This window comes from Eulemur rufifrons, chromosome 9, assembly GCF_041146395.1.
Source record: "Eulemur rufifrons isolate Redbay chromosome 9, OSU_ERuf_1, whole genome shotgun sequence".
Classification (NCBI taxonomy): Eukaryota; Metazoa; Chordata; class Mammalia; order Primates; family Lemuridae; genus Eulemur; species Eulemur rufifrons.
In genome coordinates, this window is record NC_090991.1 from 34,612,166 (window position 1) to 34,635,390 (window position 23,225).

The window sequence follows — 23,225 nt, forward strand, 5'->3', positions numbered from 1 at the left end:
GTTTTTCCCTGCCTGCCCTTCGCCAAGCTACCAGCTACTGGCCCCAGCTGTGTTCAGGGCGAGGCTTCAGTTCAGGGAATGGTAAGAGGCTCCAAGGGAATGCAGAGTTTTTCCTTCTTTCTCTTTAGGATTAGGAGTGGGATGTGGAGCGGTTTTGCTCTCTCAGGACAAAGTGACCCCCACTAAAGTGACCACTCTGTTAAGTGTCTTTGGAAGCTGTGCTCCAGGGGCTGAAATCCTGTTTGCTCCCCTTCGTCATAAAGGGTACCCGTTGTCTGGGTTTAGAAAACAAGGTTTTGAGGGGTACACATTCTCAGAGCACCCATACAAGGGAAGCCTTCTCAACTGACCCTTTAATCATTTGCCTAGGCTGGGGTTGAACTCCAGTTTGAGGCAGCAATGCTTTCTAGAAAGCGTGGCTGGGGTGGGACTCATTGCTTGGTGTATCCACATCTTCTGGAGGGCAGTGAGCTGGGATGTAGAGTCCGGGACTTGGGAGCTAGTTCATTCTCTTCCCTCTGGAGTCACCTCTCCCTAGAAGACCAAGACCTCCAAAACTTGTCATTTTGAAATTGTTCCATGCTCCACCTTCTTTGTGAGCAAAAGCTAAGCTCTAGTCTCAGAAAAGAGGCCTGGGTCCCCTCCTCACCCAGCACCCAGGAGCCACCAGGTACTAGGGAAAGCTTCCCAGGCAGACAGCAACACACGACCTGAACCCTGTCTGCTGGGAGAGTTCACCCTTGCTGGGCACAAGTCATGAACCCAAATGTTCTTCTAACTTCCCTAAACTAAGAGGGTCTCTTGACTCCTCTCTTGTTGCAGGGAGGCAGCCGCAAAGCCGGGGAAGGGGAACCAGGAGAGTGTTAGTCAGAGCCCAGGGCCTGTAGAGCTTAGGTCTTAAGGACAGCCCAGTACTGTGACTTTTCCATAAATAAAAAAGCCCCAGTCCACAGTCCACATGTCCTTTTGGGCCGTAATTTATATACTACAGAAAATCATATACTCAGCCTGTCATGCTTCATAACGCCATTATTTATGTTTGGGGAGGGTTTTTTTTTTTCCTGAAAAGTATATTTATTACAGGTAAAGCTGACAGCAGACTCCGTGCGTCTGGCAAATCGAGAACAGGTGCTTTGCCTTAACTGTGATTCATTCGCTCAGCGCCCAGCTTTCTCTCTGGCGAGTCCAGGGAGCTCCCTCGACTTTCCCAAGCGTCCAACCGCTACTCAGAAGAATTTGCATCGGATTTTTGTTTCCCCACTTGGGTCCTATGGAAAAAGCAGATCTTCACGCTGTTTGATTCCGGATCTGCCGCGCTGTCGCCCTCGGAAAGCAGGGTTGGAAAAGGAGAGGGCCAGCTGGGCGCCGGCATTGATCTTTAAAAAATCATTTTGAAATCGCCATAATGTGAAGAAATATGGCGCTTCACCCTCGTATTTCACACGTAATGACACGAGATGGCTTCATTTGGAAAGAAAAGTGGGCGGGAGTGTGTCTGTGCTTGTGCAGAGGTGATCCGCAGCCTTCCCCAGGGCAGAGGGATGGGTGTGTGGCCAGAAAGATAAAACCCCAAGATAGAGTGGCCCCGCTTTTGTTAAAAGGACCCAGCTGAGGGCAGCCTGCCTTATAATGGCTCTGGGTCAGAGACTTGCCGAGAAATCCACCCCGATCTGCCCCTAAACCCAACCGAGGAGGAGAACTGGGTCTGTCTGGGGGCCGTGCCTCCCCGAGAGCGCGCCCCTTGCTAGGACAGCCGACTGCACCCAGGCAGAAGCTGGAGGAGCAGCGGCTGGGAGAGGAACCAGGAAGCCAGCCAGCGGCCTCTGGGGAGTCCCAGCGCAGGGCCGCATAGTAGATACCAATAAAAAGGGCTATTTGGAAGCTCCAGCGAGGGGCTCTGCAGGAAGGCAGGCAGCGAGTGGGTGACAGACTGACCCCAGGGGCTCCTTGTCCATACTGGTGTCCTATGCCGGTATTCAGAAGTCATCCAGAGCAGCAATCCGGAGTGAGAGGAGCAGCACAGGAGGGCGGAAAACTCGGCCTTGGCTCCTTCCTCTCTGGGTGGAAGGGGAGATAATTCGGGACCTCTTCCCATGCTGAGTGGGGATCTTTTCCCAAGGCCTCTGCTCTGGTGACACCTCAGGGAAGTGCCCTTACCCTTTTTCATGTTCAACTCCCTTATCTGGGCAATTTTAAGGACCTGGGTGGTTATTCAGTGGAGAGAAGGAGAAATGGTTCCCCTACCCCCTCCATCCATCCCCCTGGCCAGGGCCAGAGAAAGGCCCTAGACGTTTAAAGGAGCTCTGTATTAAACTCTTTTGGAGGCTCAAGTTTCCAAGGCCTGATGAATCCCTTTAACCTCAGGCAGGTTCTAATTTCAGGACAGATAGTGAATCCTGGGGCACTCATCCTGTTTTATTCCCCTCTCTTCTTCTCCCTCAGCTACTGAGGGGTCAGGAGAAGCACCCAGAAACCTAAATCTCCACAAACAGTGCACAGAGAGTCCCTTCCAAATCTGAAAACGTCCTAAAATCCCCAACTTCTCCCCCATCCCTTCTACTTCACCTCCTGTGGATTGCTGCTGCTGCTGTTGTTTAATAAACATCTTCTGTCAAGGGGACAGAGGAGAGGAAATGAGTGCCTGCGGGGTGGAGGTGGAGGTGTGTGTGCAGGACCACCTCCTCTTTAATTATGCTGTCGGGCCTCTCTGGCTGCTCCCTGGGCTGGGGCTCTCTCCCTCCCTCTGCCCTGGCTGTCCCTCCCTCCCTCCCCGACCCGCCTGGGGAGAGGGCTCCACAGCTTGCGTCCCTCCCCGAGGCAGCCCGCTGCTTCCCTCCGCCTCTCCTCCGCCCCCGCAGCCCCACGTCGAGAACTCCCCCCCCCCTTCCTGCAGCGGGCGTGGGGGGGCGGGCGGCCGGCAGCTCGGGCTGAGGTTACGTGGCCGCCGGAGCCCTGACGTGATAGCACATTGCATCAGCATAAAACAATCCATCCTCGATATGGAATGCGGTGCAGACGGATGACAGCGAGAGCGCAGCCCCCTCGCCCGATTGATTTATGTCGGAGCTGACGCTTTATCAGGCAGTCGGAAAAACTTTGACCAATCATTTTGCAAGGAGCGCTGAGCCGGGCTGCTCCACTGTACTTTGTTGGCTGAGAAGTTGAGCAGGGGGTGGGGGTGGGAGGGTGGGGGGCTGGGGGGGTCGCGTCCGAAAGCCCTCACACCGGTCCGGGTGCCACCTCTCCCTGCTTGGGCGCCGCCGCGCGAGTGCTTCCCTTCCCCCTGCGAGCGCCCGGATAATGTCTGAGAATGTCCATTTCTGGGACGCTTAGCAGCTATTATGTCGACTCGATCATAAGTCACGAGAGTGAGGACGCGCCTCCAGCCAAGTTTCCTTCTGGCCAGTACGCGAGCCCGCGGCAGCCGGGCCACGCGGAGCACCTGGAGTTCCCCTCGTGCAGCTTCCAGCCCAAAGCGCCGGTGTTCGGCGCCTCCTGGGCGCCGCTGAGCCCGCACGCGTCCGGAAGCCTGCCGTCGGTCTACCACCCCTACATCCAGCCCCAGGGCGTCCCGCCGGCGGAGAGCAGGTACCTCCGCACCTGGCTGGAGCCCGCGCCGCGCGGCGAAGCTGCCCCGGGGCAGGGCCAGGCGGCGGTGAAGGCGGAGCCGCTGCTGGGCGCGCCTGGGGAGCTGCTCAAACAGGGCACGCCCGAGTACAGTTTGGAAACTTCGGCGGGCAGGGAGGCCGTCCTGTCTAATCAAAGACCCGGCTACGGGGACAATAAAATTTGCGAAGGAAGCGAGGACAAAGAGAGGCCGGATCAAAGTAAGTTATAAAAAGTGAGGAAATACCCAGGCCGAAGGCCAGGCGAGGGGGAGGGGAGGGGAGAGGCAATAAACTGCGGACAATGTGAAGGGAAAACACGGCGGTGGCCGGAGAGCGAGCGGGGGGTGGGAGGAGGAAGGAGGGAAGGTAAAATCTGGGTGCCCTAGAAAGGGAGACTGAGGCCGCTGGAGGAGCGCCACCCCCACTACTTCAAGTTCTGCAGGGCAACTGGGGCTCAGGGACCAACTCGCTGCTCTCTCGCCTTCCCTTCCCCCTCTCTCCCTGAGGCCGCAGCAGAAAGCCGGGCTATAGACCGGCGACCGCCGGGAGAGGAGCTGGCGGGGGCCGGGACTGGCGGCCAGTGAGGCCGAGAGCCGGCGCGGGCAAGGGCCGGAGTGCACGGGGCTGCCCGGGACCGCGCGGCTGGCAGAGCTCACCGCGCCACGCGCAGACCGTAAAAGCCGGCCAAGGGGAAGGGGGAGGGGGCTCATTAGGATTTTATTTGCGATGCAACAGCTTGGCGGAGGATTGTTCCTAGCAAATCTCGCGCAGCAGCCGTGCAGGGTCCGCAGTCGGCCCCGGGAGGGGCGGGGGAAGCCCAGGACGCGGTGACTGAGCCTCCTCCCCGGATGCGCCGGCCCCTCCCGGGAGCCTTCCCTCCGGCGGCCCCCTCTCTTCCTCCGCATCCTTGCCTGGGCCGCAGCTTCCTTTTCTGCGGGCCACCTCCTCCCTCCCGCTGCTCTCCGCGGGGCTCCGTAGCCCAAGCCTCCGCTGTCCGCCTCGCGGGGAGTCTGGGAATCGCTTCCGAATTTCGGGGGCATCCCGAAGGGACCCAGGGGAGCGGAGGGGAGGGGAAAGAAAGGATTGCAGAGAGGCGGAGAACTTTACCCTTCCTGGGTAGTTTCTCTTCACCTTCCACTCCTCAAAAGCACTCCTGCCTGTACCCCAAGTCTGGCCAATTTCCAGGAGGTGCTACCCGGTGAGAGGAGGGGGTTCTTGTATTTTTTGTTTTTAAGGTTGAGAAGGGCAAATGGATTAGGGGGTTCTTAGCCCCAAACAATAACCCCGAAGGCTGGCAGGTCAGGTCCTCACCCCTGGCTCTTTTGGGGACGTAGGGAGTCCGATTTTTTTAGCCTCTCTGCCCTCCTTGCCAGATTTCCCACCAACAGAGTGGCCAAGGGCCCTCTGGGACATCCTTGCTTGCTGGAGAGTAAAGAGCTGCCCCATTCCTCTCAGGTCCCTGCTGGGTCCCACCAGCTTCAACCTGCCAGGTTGAATCAGAAGAGCTGGCATTTGGGGAACAGGGCTCTTCCCAAAGCCTCCCGGGCACCCCCAAACAGACTCCCTCATCCCAAACCCCCAAACTCTGCCTGGAAAGCTCATTATTGCAAGGCGGCCATTTGGCTGGGATCAATTATTAACAGTTTTTTTCTTCTTTCATATTTAATGCGACTGTGGGTCCCATCCCAGGCAATCACATTAAGGAAATAGCAGTGCAAATTGGTAAGACAGGGTACTTAGTGTAGGATGAACCGAATTTTTTTATTTTAAATATCCAGAGCTTTTCATTTGGGGAGAAGGAAGCTAGTAGCGGGTGGCTGTTATTTTTAATTGGCTTGGCTTCATTTGGCAACTTTCCACATTCCAGGGTAGGGGGTGAGATGCTAAGGAGAGGACAAGCCTATTTCCTCTTTTTGCTCCTCTTCCACTCAATTGCCCCTTTCTCTACCTCCCTCCCCAAACACACAGGGCCAGGTAAGGCTAGGTGTGCTGTGAAGGGCTTTCGGTTACCCTCACATGGTCTCTGGCTCCCCACCTTGGGACTGGAGCGATTTTGCTCCCCAATTTCCCTGCACTTGTGTTAACCAAACTATGAGCTGAGCAGGAGCAGAAAAGGAGAGACTATTGCAACCATAAGTTATCTGTGAGCCCTGGCGCTCCCCTGTCCATAGGCTGGAGTTGATAAATGGTTGCAATTGCGTTGCGTGTGAATTGGAGTGTGCTGGATGTTTGCGGCTCTAAGTGCAGACCTGTATTTGTGGTGTGTGGTGGTGGCAGAGTGGGAGATTTCTCCACAGACACACATGCCTGCTGCCATGTGGCCTAGAGATGCAAGCTTATGATCAAGGCAGGGTGTACTCCATGGACTGAAGGGCTGAGAGGTCTCTTGGCTGTGGCTGAACAGAAATCCCTCCTCCCCCACCCCACCCCTCCTCTCACCTCCTAAACCTAGAGCCAGCACCCTTCAGTTCGGCCACCCCTAGACAGTCTGGTGGCACTGGTGGTGGGGCTTCAGCCATTCTGGGCTCTGACCTAGGTCCTAAGAAGTTTGGACCCAAGTGGAGAAAAATTGAGACAGAACTTAAGATAGACAAAGCTTTGGAAGTTCTGAGGAAGCCTGGGCACACTCTGGCTCCATCTTCTCAAAATAACCTCTCACCTGGAGGTGTCTCTAGCAACTGCTGGCCCGTCTGTGGGACCCTTTCTGGGAGTTTGAAGGCTCAGGTGCCTCCTCTCCAATGCAAGATGGGGAGTGGAGACCAGGGGTGCACCCTCTTGGTCTGGGGCCCTTCACCCCCACCTTCCTTTCTTTGATTCTATCCCTGCTTCTCTTTCAGCCAACCCCTCCGCCAACTGGCTGCACGCTCGCTCTTCCCGGAAAAAGCGCTGTCCCTACACCAAATACCAGACGCTGGAGCTAGAGAAGGAGTTTCTGTTCAATATGTACCTCACCAGGGACCGTAGGCACGAAGTGGCCAGACTCCTCAATCTGAGTGAGAGACAAGTCAAAATCTGGTTTCAGAACCGGCGGATGAAAATGAAGAAAATGAATAAGGAACAGGGCAAAGAGTAAAGATTACCCTCAGCCCTCCCCTGCTCTTCCCCATCTCTTATTTATGTGATGGCTGCGAAGCCAGTGCTGTCTGGGATGTATTCAAGTGAATGGGGAAGGGCATCTTTATCTCCAAGTCCTTTTCCTGCACCTAGAGCCTCTCTCCTTTCCTTTGCCCTTACCTGTCTCTCTTTTCTCCCTGGGCATCAGGAGAAAGTTTTGTTGATTTAGAAGGTAGAAGTAGTTGGTTCCTAAGAAGGTGATGGGCCACAAGGAAAGAGAGACCCTAGTCAAGCTCCTAGCATCCCTTGTAATTTTTCCGGGACGCCCCAGCCCTTTCCAGCTTGCCTGTTCCCTCCGTGCACCTATCCAAAAGTTGCCCAGCGACACTCCGACTGCACACAGCCCAGCAGATACCCACAAACATACAGCCTGGAGTCCACAGTAATAACAGGGAAGGCTCACAGCCACCATTCAGTCAAGTGAACTGACACCCCAAATGCAGACTGTCAAATATCAAATCTGGCAGAACAGTCCTCAGACCATCAGGCAAGCCTGGGTTCTACCCCTGAAGCAAATACGCACGGAGAAGATGTGTAGAGACAGAGACAGACTCCTGAATGAGGCGCTGCAGCCCCAAGGTGTCAGCATTGCAATACCTTCCCTATGGAGTCCCCGACTATACCTAGGCCATGGGGCCTCAGGTAGATGGGACAAACCTAGCTCCCAAGTTGGTGGGCTAGAAAGGGCAAGAAAAGGTAGCAAGTGGTCTTAGGAAGATACCTTAGGTGGAGCTTTCCCCCATTCCACCCCCCACATTTTGTTGCAGGAAATATTTAATTCTGCATGATGCTTTCCTCTCCTTCCAACAAAAGGAGGTCAAACTGTGGGTCATAGAGCCCTGACAATGTCGTCCTCCTGTTCTTCTGTGCCCCACTTGACAGACTGTAGCTTCTCTTGCTCTCCACCAGCCCTGCATTATTCCGCGTCCTTCCTAGCTCTGAAATCAACTCTCTGTTCGGCCAAATCCACCTTGCACCAGCGAGCCAAGCTGCCCCTTGTAGAAAATCCCCTCCACCCTCCACACTCCCCCCACCCCAGGTTGACCCCACCACTGTAGGCAGGAAGTCCGGCTCAGTAGAACCCGATTGAGAATTTATTGTGAATCGATTCCTGAGCACCCTTCGGGGTAAGTTAGCCGGGACAGGGAGGAGCTATGGCCCCAGCGCGCAGAGCTCGGCGCTGTTCCTCTCCATCCTGCCCGCTTCCCTCGCGGAGGAGCCCTGGGCTAGGCGGCAGCCGACCTAGAGCCAGAGGAGACTGGCCCCAGCGCCCGGCTTTGCCTCCCGCTACACCGGCCTCGGTGGCGATCTGCGCGACTGGTGCGATCGCACGCTTCTGGGGCAGCAGTCCCGCATGCAAAGGAAAGAAACTAAATCGCACCTAAGCATCAGGCAGAAGCTTACTCTCTGTTTCCCCTTCTCCCCCCTAGTCCCCCAGCTCTCAATCCCCTCCAATTCCTTCTTGCTCCTGCTTCTCCTGATCCTGCAAGGGAGCATCCCAGTAGAAGATTTTTGCTTTGTCGGTGGCTGTCGTGAAATTGTGCTTGTGTTTTGTGATTTCTTTGGGGGTGATTGTCTCGCCTGTTTTCAGTTGTCGCTTATATGGGAGGGTTGTGGGTGGGAGTGGGGAGGGTGAGGGGCCTAGAGCTCTAATCGTTTGTTTTGGAAGAAAAAAAAAGAAAAAGAACAAAAAATATATATGAATCTAGAAAATAAATCTCTCTTTGTGTCTTATTCTGTGTTAGCTCTCCCACCTGACCATAGGTAGAGATCTCAGTTGCCAGAATCGAGGATTGGAAAAAAGAGACTGCTGTGCCCAAGAGCTTGCTCCTCAGACCCTGCAGAGCAAGGTGCCTCTGCAGAGCTCCCTGCTCTGGTGGAGCTGAGAGCTGGTCCCCGACACAAGGTCCCAAGACCACTGCTTAAAGTGAGCAAGAGTCTCCCAACAGGAGAACTGGAAGGCTGGAGGAGGGAGGAAAGGGAATATGGGTGGTTTGGAGAGGGTACTGGGTCTTGGAGAGCAATGAGGTCTTCTCCCAAAGTTGCACTGTAGACCTCCCCACCTGTGTAAGAGCAGGAGGGAAGGCAAGTGTCCCTGCAACTCCTCTTTCAGCCACTGAGAATGTCACCTTGGTTTGGCCACTTTAAAATGCCGAGCAAAAGAGCAGCAACTTCCCTCTGCTCTTCCCTGCAGCAGGGTGGCTGGGTGTAGACAGAGGCCTCAGGCAGGCTGGGCTGTCCTTCCTTCAGCTCACAGGGAGTGAGTCCCTTAGTGTTGTCAGCCCTCACTTGGGGTTTGAGGCACCAATGGAGGCCACAGGGTAGCTGCCTTGGTCTGAGGTGGGCTGGGTTTGGTAGGGGCTGAAGCCCAGGGAAGCAGCTCCCAATGGCCGGAAAGGGCATTGAGTGTGGATCAGAAATGTCTCAGGAGAGAATAAAATTCTACTCCCAAAAGGATCCCAGAATTAAACTCGGGTTCGGAAGGCACATTTCTGTCCCTCTGGTGTCCCACCAGAGCCTCCTATGAAGACCGCAGTTCTCGGCAGCTTGCCTTTCTCTCCTGGCGTTAGGATTCCACTTCGGCCCGGCTGACTGTCCCCAGCCGGCCTCCCGCCCGAGCCTGTCACCAGAGCCACCCGGGCGACACAGAAGCCCGCGGACATCCTGCGGGTTGGGGTAGTCATGGGAACAAAGCGTGGCCCAGTGAGGGGAGCCGGCAAATGGGAAGACCAGGCCTACCCCCCTCGAACGAAAGGGTGTCACGAAAGGATCGGAGAGATAGCAGGAACCTGGAGAAGCGAAGCTCCGGGCAAGGCAGCCAGGACAGGCACTCAGCAAGGAGGGTTCCACTGGGGATACAAAATGAATCTGACATTACAGCTGGTGTAGACTAGGCTGCCTCCCCATCTTGAGCTTCCGGAGCCCGGCAGGCGCTGAGAGCGAGCGGAAAAGGCCGATTTCTGCCAAAAGGAAAGTGAGGCTAGAAGCGGACGCCGTGCAGCGGGGTAGGGGGCCAGGCGCCTGGAGGGGCCTCCGGCGGCGGCGTCTGGATCCCGAGCCCCGGGTTGCTTCTTTAAAGACAAACAAAGGCAAAGATGCGGAGGCTCCGAAGCCGGAGATGGGGAAATCGGTTGTCATAAAAGAGAGAGAGATTCAGAGGGAGAGACCGGGAGAGTGCGAGGCAGAGAGAAGCCGGGAGAGGAATTCAATGCCGTGTGCGCAGCAATAAAAGAATATGACCGCTATAAAAGTTTATAGCGTATAAATTTCTGAAGGTTAAGAAACTAAACAGCAGCAAAGCAAACAGTGAGGGGAAACTTTCCGGAGCTTAGAGAGCCGCAGCTGGGCCTGGGCTCCGAGCCTGGGCGGGGGGGGGGGGGGGGGGGGGGGGGGGAATGGGTGGGCCCCGCTCGCAGCCCCCACCTTCACCCGCCCAGAACGCGGGGCTTGGGGCTTCCGGGGGCCCCAGGGGGCAAAGAGGGGAGATTAGGGAAGGCGGAGAGGGAAGAACACTTTGTTGTCGCAAATGCTTCAGAGATCGCAATTCGCAATTCGGACTCTTGTCTTTGTTCTTCACACCCCCTCCAGAATCAGGCACCATAAATGAGAAGCTCCCTGCGCGCGCACAGACACACAGACACACACACACACACACACACACACGCACACACACATGCAGGTCCGGCAGGGCCAGACGTCTGGGCGCGGGCAGCCCCTTGATCCTTTTACAGTCTCATCCCATCCTCTCAGGCCTCCTCTTCCCCCACAGAAAGCCCAATTGTTTCTCCTCGGAGTTTGAAAAGTGCTCAGTTCTCCCTTTTACGGGCCATAAACGGGTGCACAGCTTGGCGGTCTCCGCTAGAAATTAGGGGCTGGTGGGGGAGTGTAAGTAGAAAAAAAAAGCCTATGACTTCTTTTTTTCCTCCCCCCTCCATGTTTTTTTTTTTTTAGCTTATCTGCACAATTTCATGAACCATTTCCTGATTCCGATGCCTTTTCTCTGGTCCGCTCTTGTATCCCTCCCCCTTTTCTGCTAATAATGAAAGTTTCTCTCGCTGGTCCCCTCCGCGGCTGGCTGGCTCTTGGAGAACCTGGCCGAGCCGGTAGCGGCGGCGCTTTTGGCGGAGCGGCCGCTAGATGGCACCCTTGCTCCACGTGAAAATCCCCGGTGCGGTGGCTGCGGACATCCGCGTCTCCGCGCCGCACCTTAGTCGGCTCTCAATCTATGAACTGAGCGCTACCAAAAGTCATGAATAATTTGCACGTAATAAAAAAAATAGGGTTCGCTATGGCCTTCCCCCCCATTTTATAGATTTCAGATATAGTGGTGTTCCCCCCTCTCCTCAAATGGTCGATTTTCTGAATTTCCCCCACGAGGAAGGCTGTGCTTCTCACCCAGTTGCTGTACTCGCTGGGGCAACAAATGCGTGAAAACCGGGAATAATCGTAATAATAGGAATAATGGGTCCAAATAGAAAAGGAGAATTGATTCGGAAAAATGAGATTTTCCGTGGAGGGGGGCGAAAGGAATGTCCTCGGATGCCGGTGAGCAGGTCAGGTGAGAGGGGTGAACCGGCAAAATGAGGTCCGGATGGAGAAGCAGCTGCCCCGAGGGGGCTGCCCACTCCAGCTGGAGAGGGAACTGGGTGAGCCAGCCTGGGAGGCTCCCAATTCGCGGGGGATGGAGCCATGGTTTTTGGAAAATTCGGAGTTGCCCAAAGCAGGAGGGGCGGCTCCGCTCGGGGCGCAGGCTCCAGAGCCTTTGTACGTGTCCGGGTCGGGGCTGGGCGCGCGCCGGGTGACCCAGGCTAGGGGCTGGGGGTCCCCAGGGCGGCGGGGTGCGGGAAGGCTCGGATATCTCCTCAGGATGCTCTGAACGCCCCAAGTTAGGCCGCCAAAATAATACGCGTTTTGCGGGTGGGTGTGAGGCCAGGCGCGGCGTCGGGGAGCAGGAGCTGAGTTCTCTGGGCGTCCTTCGGCTTCCAGGTGAGAGCTGCGGCTCCCGCGCGCTCCGGCCCTGACCCCAGGCAAACCTGGGGGCGCAGGTCCTTTCATAATTTAGAAGCTGGAGGCCTGAATGCGGGACACTTTCCTACTGAGGTCCGCGCTCCGACTGTCCACAGCCCCTTCCATTCCAAATCTCCTATTTCCTTCAGACCCCGTCAGAACCCTGTCCCGTCCGGACAAATCTGCGCCAGCAATAGATACTCCACCCCCCTCAAAATTACCCTGGCCACAGCCTCTCCTCTCTTCCCCCAGGACCCAGAGCAAAGAGGCAAGCGGAGTTTCTCCTCAACTTGAGTTTCTCTAATAAATCTGTGCTCCGTTGGGTGTTTATAAATTATCTCCTCGCTCTTTCTTGTTTTTTCTTATAATAGAAACATTTTCCTTCCATCAGGAATTTCTGGCACGGTGTAGGGATGATTTAGAACAAGCCATTGAATTTCTACCTCGCTGGTGAGTCCTCAAATCATGACCATAAAATCCCCGGCACTTGATAAAAATGTTTGCTTCGGCAACAATTTAACTCTGCCTTCCTTTGCCTCACGGCCCCCTCAGCCACGCGCTGAAAATTCAAAACGCTCCTTCCTTCTACTTCTTTTTTCTTTTCTGTCTGTCTCTCTCCCCCTTTTAGCCCCTCTCCCATTCTCTGGATTCACTGTTGTAGATGTGACCCCACTGGTAACTTTCCCTTGGAAAAGGTGATAATTTCATTTTTATAAAGGTTGGGGTCCATGGGGGTTCCCAAAAGGTACCCCTCTAAAAGCAAACCACTCTCTCTTGAATAAACAATGGATTGAATGTATCTGTAAAGCCTCCACTTTTGTAGCTAGAAATTTTCTTTCTCTCTTTCCTTCCTTGCCTTTCCTTTGCCGATAGGCTGCTTCAGGAGGCCATTGGTTCTGACCCTAGAATGGGGCCTTCTAAAACCTGGCCATCACCATCATTAGGCCTGGTAGACAGGGAAGGTGGTGGGCATAGAATGTGCCCCCCAATAGCTTGCTCCAGCATTCTGTGTTTCAGGCCTCTGTTCTCCAGGTCTGCAGGGAGAGCCAGGTTTAACTAGAGACTCTCCAAGGGGAGAGAAGAGAAAATGGGGTACTCAGCTCTATCTGAATTCCCTCCACCCTAAAGTCAGGTTAGGTAGTGATAGTGGCTCAAAGGGTGTTGGGGACACTGAGGACAAATAGATGTCTCCCTCCAAACACATACCTTGCAGCCACTGCCCAGGGCAGCCCAGAGCATAGAACAGCAGGTACCAAGGCCAGGTGCCAGGGCCCGGTTGCCCAGCAAGAGCCTCCATTGCCCTTCCCTCCTTTTGATGTGTGTCTGTGGTTGACCGTACCCTCTCACCCTAGGGCACTGCAGAAGGGGGGGGGGTGTTGGCCAGGGTAGGTTGGGAGCCAACTGGGCTTGTTTACTGGGTTCCAAGACCTGAGTGCAGGTGCAGGGCAGCCCCCTGGGGTGTCATCCCTTTGATAGCCTCAGACCCCTCTTCCCTCAAGCAAACTCTGCCCTGAAAGCACTGACTGGACCGAGGTGCCTTCCAGAGCCCCAGTTTCAGCACTCCTGCCAGCAAGCCTAGATTGTGCAGAACCGCAGAATCTGCAGTCGCAGGCGAACTTTGCTCGGTGCTTCACCACCGCCCATTAACCAGAAAGTTTCTTCTCCCCCTGCCCGTCCCTCTTCAAGCTCTCTCAGACCCTGCTCCACAGAAAATCCTTGCTTATTTGTTTAATGAGGGAAAGTTGTGTGACTGGCCAGGTCAGGGCGGAGAGGGGACCCTTTGGGGGCTCAAGAGATGGGGTGTGGGCAGGTGCTTGCCAAGGCTGAAGGAGGCAAAAATCTCGGGAAAAGTCACCGTTTGCGCCGAAGGGGGGAAAAAAAACACCCATAATCGTTCTCATTTCGGTTTCGTCACCCCCACCGTGCTGCAGTCGGGCGGCGGGGGCGATCGAAGCTGCAGTTTTATAGCTGTAGAGGAAAGAACTCGTAAAATGCTAACAGCTTTTATGCGCTGCGGCATAAACAACAACAGACTCTGGCTTTATTGCGTTTTATAGTTTGTTAAAGAGTTTACAGCCGTTTTTTGGGGGGCCGGTTACCCAGCCAATTCCCTCCACACGATAGTTAAACCTTTATCAATAATAAGGAAATTGATCATTAAAGCTTTAAATATGACTACCTCGTTTGTTTGAAAATATGTTTAGGAGAGGAAGCTGTATGATTTGATAACTTGTATTAAAATACCAATTACATTTATAGGACCTTTTAAAACTCGGCGCAATTAAACCGTGTTCTTTTACATTTTTCCGAAGCGACCCTGACATTTAGAAAGACTCCAATTGCCTCGTTAAAATCGCGAAATTAACAGCGTGCCTACGCCTGGCGCGTTGTGTATGTGTGTGTGCGTGGTTTTTTCCGTGACTCCCCCACATCAGTCTTTGGGGGTGGTCTGCGAAGGTATTTGATTTGTTGTGAGGGAGAGATATCTCATTAATGTAGGTAGTTAAACAGATTTAATCCGTATTCATTCTCTCTCACCCCCTCTCCCTCTCCCCCTCTGTCTCTCCCCCTCTCCCCCTCTCTCTCCCTGGGTGTTTTTTTTTTCTTCCCCTCCTCTTTTTTTTTTTTTTCGCTCTCTCCTCACTCCCTGGCGCTCTCTCGCTCTAGCTCTCTCTCTCGCTCGCTCGCTCTCTCTCGCTCGCACCCTCGCTCTGCGTTCTGTCCGGGAGGAGTACGAAGAAGCCAATAGGATGCGGGGTCTCTAATGGATGCAAATGATCATGAAAAGACAGTGCAAAATATGAAACAACTCATTTGCAGGGAAGTAAATCACCGAAAACTGTTTATGAACTGGCATCCCTTCTTCGAAATGTAAAGCGAGGACCTCTTTAAGTGGCGGTATATTTTTGTTTGGGGGGTGGGGGGTGGGGGGAGGGCGAGCGAGCCGCGGTTGCCATGCAAGCTTAGACTTTTGGAAGCTTCTCTGTCCTTTTCTATTCCTGGAAATCACAAAAAGTGTGGCGGCTTCGAGATCTTCTTCGCCTTTTCTTTCTTTTCTGTTTTTTTTTTTTTTTCCTCCTCCCTTTCCCTCTCCTTTCCTGGCGAGGGTGACTAGGAGCCGGCGAATCCGCGTTTTTTTTCTCTCTCTCCCTCCCTTTCCCCTCCCCACCCCCTCCCCAACAGCCCCCAACTACAGCCTCCGCCGCCGCCGCCGCCTCAAAATTCAATAAAATGAGCTCTTATTTCGTCAACTCACTGTTCTCCAAATACAAAACCGGGGAGTCCCTGCGCCCCAATTATTATGACTGCGGCTTCGCCCAGGACCTGGGCGGCCGACCCACCGTGGTGTACGGTCCCAGCAGCGGCGGCAGCTTCCAGCACCCGTCACAAATCCAGGAGTTCTACCACGGGCCATCGTCGCTGTCCACGGCTCCCTACCAGCAGAACCCGTGCGCCGTGGCGTGCCACGGGGACCCGGGCAACTTCTACGGCTACGACCCGCTGCAGCGCCAGAGCCTATTCGGTGCGCAGGATCCAGACCTGGTGCAGTACGCAGACTGCAAGCTCGCGGCTGCCAGCGGCCTGGGCGAGGAGGCTGAGGGCTCGGAGCAGAGCCCGTCGCCCACACAGCTGTTCCCCTGGATGCGCCCGCAAGGTGAGCTCGCGGCGGGGCCGGTGGGGCAGGGCGGGCCGGGAGGGCCCAAGGCCGGGTAGGGGGCCGGGCAGGCCCGGGAGCATTCCCTGTAGCTACTGGAAGACTTGCGGGCTCCGTTCCGGTCGCCTCCCGCTTCTTCCTTTTCTTCCTTCCTTCCTTTCTTTTTCTTTTTTTGGGTTTCTTTCTTTCTTTTTAGTTTCCCTTGAAGGGGGGTCGCTAAGCGACATTTCCTGAATCCATAAACCCTTCACCCTGCCTTACTTTTCTTCTCCTTCCCCTCCTTTTTTTTCTTTTACTGTTTTATGGGGGGTAGTGGAGAGAGGGTGGTGGGAGTGGGGGCGCTCAACTTTTGCACTTCTCAATTGCTTTATAGTTTAATTACCCTGAAGAAACTTTTCTTCTGGGGCAGAGGCTCTGGGGGCTTTTCAAGGTGGGTCCATTCGTCCCCACCCGGCTTTTTTATTCTTATTTTTCCCCCTCCTTCACATCCTTCCTTCTAAAGTTTATGGCACTTTTAATAGATTTGAACCACCCTCCACCCAACTCTGGTGCTGGTTACTAGGGGAGGGGGCTCCCCTTTCTGGCTCCCTTGGACTCACTGGTGTCTGATCCCCCTCACCCCCCCCTCCGCCGACCACGGCCTCCCTGCGCCCCCCGCCCCTGCATGGGGTAGAAGGTCCTTTGCCCTTATTATACTGGTCTCCTAGGCTCGTTCACGAATCTTCCAACCTTCTCCGTCTCTGTCCCCTCCCCCACCTCCCCTCCCCTCCCCTCCCCTCTGTCTCGCCCTTTCCCCCATTCCCAGCAGCCGCCGGACGCAGGCGAGGCCGACAGACCTACAGCCGCTACCAGACCCTAGAGCTGGAGAAGGAGTTCCTATTTAATCCCTATCTGACTCGCAAGCGGCGAATCGAGGTATCGCATGCGCTGGGACTGACAGAGAGACAGGTCAAAATCTGGTTCCAGAACCGGAGGATGAAGTGGAAAAAAGAAAACAACAAAGACAAGTTCCCCAGCAGCAAATGCGAGCAGGAGGAGCTGGAGAAACAGAAGCTGGAGCGGGCCCCGGAGGCGGCGGACGAGGGCGACGCGCAGAAGGGTGACAAGAAGTAGGCTTCAGCTGGGACTGCCAGGGCCGCGGCCTCCCGCACGTCCGCGGGTCCCCGACCGCGCTGCCGCCACCCGCCCTCGCCCGAGAGAGCTCTGGCCCCGCGAGCGGAGCCAGGAGCCGAGCCTCCCACCGCAGCGTCCCCGCCGCGCCAGTCCCCGCTAGTGGTAGTATCTCGTAATAGCTTCTGTGTGTGAGCTACCGTGGATTTCCTTCCCTTCTCTTGGGGGCCGGGGGGAAAAGAAAAGGATTTTAAGCAAGGACTCCCTCGCCCTGCGAGGGCGAGCGGCCGAGGCCCGGCTGTGCCCCCCCGCCCCCCGCCCCGTGTAAAAAGCCCCCTTGTGCAATGGTCTTTTTTTCCTTTGAACGTGCTTCTTTGTAATGACCGAGGTACCGATTTCTGCTAAGTTCTCCCAACAACATGAAACTGCCTATTCACGCCGTAATTCTTTCTGTCTCCCTGGCTTTCTCTCTCTTCTCTTCTCTCTCTCTCTCTCTCTCTCTTGCCGCGTCCTCATTTCCCCTCCCACCCCCTCTCTCCCTGCTGCCCTCCCTAGCTGGCTGGCTTTCTCTCTTGCTTCTCTCTTTTCCTCCCCCACCCCCACCTTTGGTTTGACAATTTCGTCTTAAGTGTTTCTCAAAAGAGGTTGCTTTAGTTAGCATGCGCGCTGTGGGCAATTGTTAAAAGTGTTCTTAGGTTTACTGTGAAGAGAATGTATCCTGTATCCGTGAATTGCTTTATGGGGGGGAGGGAGGGCTAATTATATATTTTGTTGTTCCTCTATACTTTGTTCTGTTGTCTGCGCCTGAAAAGGGCGGAAGAGTTACAATAAAGTTTACAAGCGAGAACCCGAGACTGGCCGGGCCCGCGCTCCTCATTTGCTCCTGGGCGCCTTGCAGAGATGGGGGAAGCCTGTCACCGGGCTCCTGCGCCTGCCGAGGCTAGGCCACGGAGAGGAGGGGGCGGGGGCTGGAGGCAGGTGGTGAGAGTCCCTTGGCCCAGGGGCGCAGGGGGTGAGGGAGGCGGCTGCGCGTGATTGGAGGAGAGAAAAACGAGGGAGGGTAGCCAAGAGAAACCCCCTCCCCTCGCGTTCCGAGGCTGCCTGGCCCCGGAGACCCAGGTGCCCAGGCCAGGCTGGAGAGATGCGCCTGGGCTGGTGGCTGTATCCCCCACCACCTCCCTCTTTGTTTCGATGTGTGTCCTATGAGTGGGGTAGGGGATAAAGGTGGAGCGCAGGACTGTAGAGCTTGTTTAGATTTTTATCTTTCTCGAACTCTGGTGGGGGGAACAGGAGAAGGGAGATCCTCTTCCCCACCTCTCCCTCTCTGGGACTTGGCCACCTTCGCTCAGCTCCAAGGCCTAGGCTCGCCGCCTTTCTTCCTTCCCTGCGTCTGCTTCTCTGGTAGCCACGCTCCACTGAACCGTCCAGGAACCGGGAGAGCAGCGTGCCCGGGCCGCCCTCCACTCTTCCTTTCTTTCCCCACCCCATCCCACTCCACCCCATCCACTCAAGCAAACACCCCCGGGGTTTTTTTTTTGTTGTTGTTCTTTTTACTTTCAAACCTTTTTTTTAGCCCCCAGAAACTGCAGCACACAACGCCCACGGGCTGGATCCTGTGTCTTAGGAGCACCTATGAAGCCTTGCTCCATCTCTACTCGTATCTGGGGCACCGAGAGAGCCGTGAGCCAGGTTTACCTCGTTCCTCGCCTTAGGAGAACCGGACCAACTTCACCCAAAGGCCCTGGTGAATTGGCCTGGCTTAATAAAGACTGACCTGCCCCCACTCACCACCCACCAACCAACCCAGTTGCGTGCATTCAATTCCTGCGTTTGTCTCTCACTCCGTCGGTAACGGGCTGGAGAGGATGGGTGGAGGGTGACAACGCGGATTGCTGGGAGGTTATTTATTTTCCCTTCCACTCAATCCCTTCCTCCCCAAATCTCGCCTGCAAGCTGCCTCCAGCCCGTGGGGGTCGGCAGCGGCCCTTGAGCCCCCAGCCCCAATCCACAGGGCTCGGCTTTCCCATTCATTATTGATCATATTTTATAAATCCAACGCCACACAATTTTTTCCACATTACCGGGAGCCGTGGGGAGGCTGCCCGGCCATTGGCGGAGGGGACGTCACGTGGGCGGGGGTCACGTGGTCTGGAGAGGAAAAAGGGGGTCCTTTTTGGTGTAAATCTGGACTCTAATTCTGTAATATATCAAGGAATCTCGTAAAACCGACACTAAAACGTCCCTGCCTACAAATCATCCGGCCAAATTATGAGTTCATTGTATTATGCGAATGCTTTATTTTCTAAATATCCAGCCGCAAGTTCGGTTTTCGCTACCGGAGCCTTCCCTGAACAAACTTCTTGTGCGTTTGCTTCCAACCCCCAGCGCCCAGGCTATGGAGCGGGTTCGGGCGCTTCCTTCGCCGCCTCGATGCAGGGCTTGTACCCCGGCGGGGGGGGCATGGCGGGCCAGAGCGCTGCCGGCGTCTACGCGGCCGGCTACGGGCTCGAGCCGAGTTCCTTCAACATGCACTGCGCGCCCTTTGAGCAGAACCTCTCCGGGGTGTGTCCCGGCGACTCCGCCAAGGCGGCAGGCGCCAAGGAGCAGAGGGACTCGGACTTGGCGGCCGAGAGTAACTTCCGGATCTACCCCTGGATGCGAAGCTCAGGTAACGCCGCGCACCAAACTGTCCCGAGCCCCAGCGGGCAGGGCACATTCCCTGGAAAGCGCCCCCTTCCCGGCCGGGCAACCCTTTTCGCGTCCAGAGTGCTCCCGGCCTGGGGTCGGCCCTGGGGACGCGGCACCCCCTTGGCTTCGACTCAGGGCGCTGCCCCCACCCCCATATTTGCTCGGTGCTCTCAGGCTTGCTCTGCTTCCCGGCGGATCTCTCTTCGCCGACGCCGCGACGCTCCGAGCCCCTATCCCGCCTCCCACCCCTCCTCCCGGCCTTTTAGCTTTAAATATTTATCAGCAGCGCCGGCACGGGCTGGAGACTAGGCCGTTTGTCTTGCGGAGGAAGGCTGGGGTTTGCAGAGAATAGCCATTAGGTTCTCCCCCTTCTCTCCCCCATTCCTCGCCAGGGATCTCAGTTCTGGGTGTGGCCCCCAGCCCCTGCTCCGATAAGGTATGGGGGAGGGAGTCGTAGCGTTAAGCAATCTCCCCTCCCGCTTCCTTCCCAGCCAACCCCGCTCCCCCATTATTCCCAATAGGACAATTAGAGGTGGGCTCTAGAGGCCTGGGGGGAGGAGATGAGGACCCAGCCAGGGAGACAGAGCCAGAGAGGCAGGTGCAGGGAGGGAGCTGAGGCCAAGAGAGATGAGGCTCCTGACCCCCCAGTGAACTTGGGGGGGAGTAGGAGAACTAGAGAAAGGGTCAGAGGCCTCCTGAGAGTACAGCTGGCTTCCTCAGGTGCCCTTCCCAGGGCTCCTATGCACCCCTGGAGAACTAGCCAACAAGTTTGGAGGTGTCACTCTAGAAAGGTGAATCTCCTCTCAGGGAAGGGGCTGGGATTCCATGGAGCCAAATCCAGATTTAAAGAGTGCAGGCCACCCAGCTAGCTGCTGCAGGAACTCCAAGAAGCCAGGGATTCCCTGGGTCTCCTGCCAAGCTTGGCCCAGACATCCTTTTTAATGTTGTCCCAAGGCAGATGAACTTGGGGGCTAGCCCCAAGGTCCAGAAGGCCCAAGATTTGTGGTCAGAGGCACCCAACTCAGGGAAGCTGGGGGCCAGGAGGAACCCAGCTCTCACACTGTCAGTATTGGTGGTCACAGTCCCCATTACCTGGTCCATAATTCAACTGCCTTTACAGTTGATTTATCAAAGCCCCAATTTTTCTGCTCGTAAACATTTCAGCTTGGCTATTATCTGACTTGAAACAAGGCCCCCTGGCCCCTCCTCCCGCATCTCCTTTCCAGGAGGGCTGACATCAGCACCTCTCCCAAGTATCTTCAGGTTCTGGGCCTAACCTGGGAAGTTTCCCTCTGCCCTTCAGCCTCACCACCCAGATACTCCACGTTCTGCCCTAACTCAGGCTGCTGTCGCTGTCTCTCCTCTTCCCCTGGGCCTTCCTGGAGGCCGAAAGATCACTTTGGCCAGCTGTATTGTCTGGGCAAGCAGGAAGACAGGACAGCCTGGCCCTGGCAGAACCTCACCCAATCACTGGAAAAGAATCATAGGGAGGGCAGCTGCTCTCAGACCAACTCCATAGTCCAAGGAAATCTGCAAATTCTCACCTCATTCCACAACAGGATGGCCAAGAGACTGGGCCTGTGAGGCCCCTTTGTCTCCTTTTCTTCTTGGGAAATACTCCTAGGCCAGGCCTGGAGCCCCACTCCAGGGCCACTTGCATGGTTCCCATTGCCCTCTACCTCCAAGACCATCAGAATCAGCATCCAAAAGGGGAGGTTTAGGGTCCCTGATCTCAGAGAGTGAAAGGAGGATTAAACTTCCCTCTTCCTACATATACCGGTTAGGAGCAGAACCTTCGAGAACCAGCAGGTTAGATCTTCCTGGGTTCAGAAGCTCCAGGCTGAAAACGACTTCTTGGATGGAAAATAGAAATATTTTCCTCGGGAGGCCTGTAGAATGTTCTACACATTTAGGGGAATGGGCAACGTGGAGCATGGGCTGAGGTATGGAAAGAGAGAATTTAATTTAGTGGGAAAATGGGATGCTTCTGTCCGCAGACTTCACACATGGGGTCTAAGAGGGAGGTGGGCACTCTCTTGGCGGTTTCCCCACTCACTGATTTTTCTCCTCCAAATACCATACGCAGGAACCGACCGGAAGCGAGGCCGCCAGACCTATACCCGCTACCAGACCCTGGAGCTGGAGAAGGAATTTCACTACAACCGCTACCTGACACGGCGGCGGCGCATCGAGATCGCGCACGCGCTCTGCCTCACGGAAAGACAGATCAAGATTTGGTTTCAGAACCGGCGCATGAAGTGGAAAAAGGAGAACAAGACCGCAGGCCCCGGGAACACCGGCCAGGACAAAGCCGAAGCAGAGGAGGAAGAGGAAGAGTGAGGGACAGAGAAAGGCAGAGGAAGAGCGAGATGAGAAAGGGAGAGAGGGAGAAGCCCGGCTCTGGGAACTGAACCAGGAAACTCAAATAAGGAAGAAAACACTATTTAAATGAAAGCAGTTAAAAAAATTTTTAAGGAGAGAGAAAGGTGAAATTTTGGTTTCTCAACACTGAAAAAAAAAATACTACCTATAGGAAAGCCTGTCGGGTTTGTTTTTGTACAATATAAGAAGGACATTATCTATCTTGTTCTGTAGCTTTCTGGAATTTGCCTCCCCTTTTCTATGTTGCTATTGTAAGGTCTTTGTAAAATCTTGCTGTTTTGTAAGCCCCTTTTGATGCTGTCTTTGTGAACTGTGGGTCTGGACTAGTGCCTGTGGTTCCCCACCCTCCTGAGCCTCCTTCCCAGTAGCGGAACCAAAGGGGCCTTAGGGAGCCCCAAGGACCCACCGACTAGGGTGTTCCCCCAGCGATTAGGGTGTCCCCCCCAGCACCTGCCCACTGCTCCGTGCTCCTGCCAGCTCCCCACCTCACCCTAGGCTCCTCTTTACAATCTATGTGTGTGTAAAGGATGGAAAAATAAAACGCAATTAAAAATAAACAGATGCCTTATTTTCTGTGTCTCCCTAAGGCTGGGAGGGGGTCAGGGTTAAGGATGGGCAGGTGTCCCAGAGCCCCTCTGCTCTGACTTCTGCTGTGGGCCCATTTCTGTGCTGGGTTTGCTTTTTTTCCTGGTGACCCCAGATCTGGGGAGCTGCCAACTAATGAACCCCAATATTGCACACACTCATTCCCTTTACACTCTTTACACATTGACATACACGAATACACACAGTCACACACCTTTTTTACAGGCTGACATCATATATGAATATATACACTGTCACATGTTCTGAAATTGATATGTTCATAAATAAACATATAGGCATTCACATAATCTCAGCTCCACACCCACAAAACATTCATTCATATTCACACACACTCACAAGTAAACACACATTCACACTCACTCACAGACACATTGATAAATACCAATGTACATTCACACATTGGCTTATAAACAAATTCACATTTGCTCCCAAGTAAACACATCCATGAGCCCACATGCTGGGTCACACACACTCACAAAACATAATAAAACAAAATTTTAAAATCTCACAGTTCCACAAACCCTCTTCCTAATTCAAGCTTTGAAACCAGGCTGTGGGATCTGGGCCGCAGCCCAACACAAACACAGAGCTGAAATCCAAAATGGTAGGCCGCTAGGAAGGAAGAGTGGAGGGAAAGGGAAAGTGAACACCCAAATCCACTTTGGCTTCTTGGCTAGCATTGGACAGAAGCCAGGCGGGTGAGTAAAGGCCCTACAGTCGTCCCAGAGAAGCCTCCAACGTCAGGGCGCTCACGGCTTCCTGCTTGCTTGACAAATATTTTTGGCAAGGGCTGTTCCTTTATTTTATTTCAATTTATTTTACTTTCATTTGTTTTAATTTATCTCATTCTAAATTGACACAGGCGACCCAAATAAAACTTAACAATGGGGGTGGAAAATGAGTCCTGGAGAAAGCCCGAGCCATGGGAGTTTACCCGGCTAGTGTGGCCACATCCCCGCCGCACTGAGCCTGGCCGCGCTGCTCGCTGGGGGCTTCCTCCTAGCCTTCCTGCCCGCTCTCCGCGCCACCAGCAACCTGGAACCTACTCCGGAGCA

At 54.9% G+C, this 23,225-nt stretch overlaps 3 protein-coding genes across 3 annotated transcripts; all 3 read left to right on the forward strand.

Moving 5' to 3' along the window:
• Nucleotides 1-3,221: 3,221 nt before the first annotated feature.
• On the forward strand, nucleotides 3,222-8,439 carry HOXB9 (homeobox B9). Its single transcript, XM_069481270.1, has 2 exons — nucleotides 3,222-3,827; nucleotides 6,446-8,439. The coding sequence occupies exons 1-2, from the start codon at nucleotides 3,311-3,313 to the stop codon at nucleotides 6,679-6,681; spliced, it is 753 nt and encodes a 250-aa protein (XP_069337371.1). The 5' UTR covers nucleotides 3,222-3,310; the 3' UTR covers nucleotides 6,682-8,439.
• A 5,920-nt stretch (nucleotides 8,440-14,359) lies between these two features.
• HOXB8 (homeobox B8) lies at nucleotides 14,360-17,346 on the forward strand. Its single transcript, XM_069481272.1, has 2 exons — nucleotides 14,360-15,384; nucleotides 16,190-17,346. The coding sequence occupies exons 1-2, from the start codon at nucleotides 14,961-14,963 to the stop codon at nucleotides 16,495-16,497; spliced, it is 732 nt and encodes a 243-aa protein (XP_069337373.1). The 5' UTR covers nucleotides 14,360-14,960; the 3' UTR covers nucleotides 16,498-17,346.
• Nucleotides 17,347-18,762: 1,416 nt separating this feature from the next.
• Nucleotides 18,763-21,522, forward strand: HOXB7 (homeobox B7). Its single transcript, XM_069481273.1, has 2 exons — nucleotides 18,763-19,162; nucleotides 21,269-21,522. The coding sequence occupies exons 1-2, from the start codon at nucleotides 18,763-18,765 to the stop codon at nucleotides 21,520-21,522; spliced, it is 654 nt and encodes a 217-aa protein (XP_069337374.1).
• The last annotated feature ends 1,703 nt before the right edge of the window (nucleotides 21,523-23,225 follow it).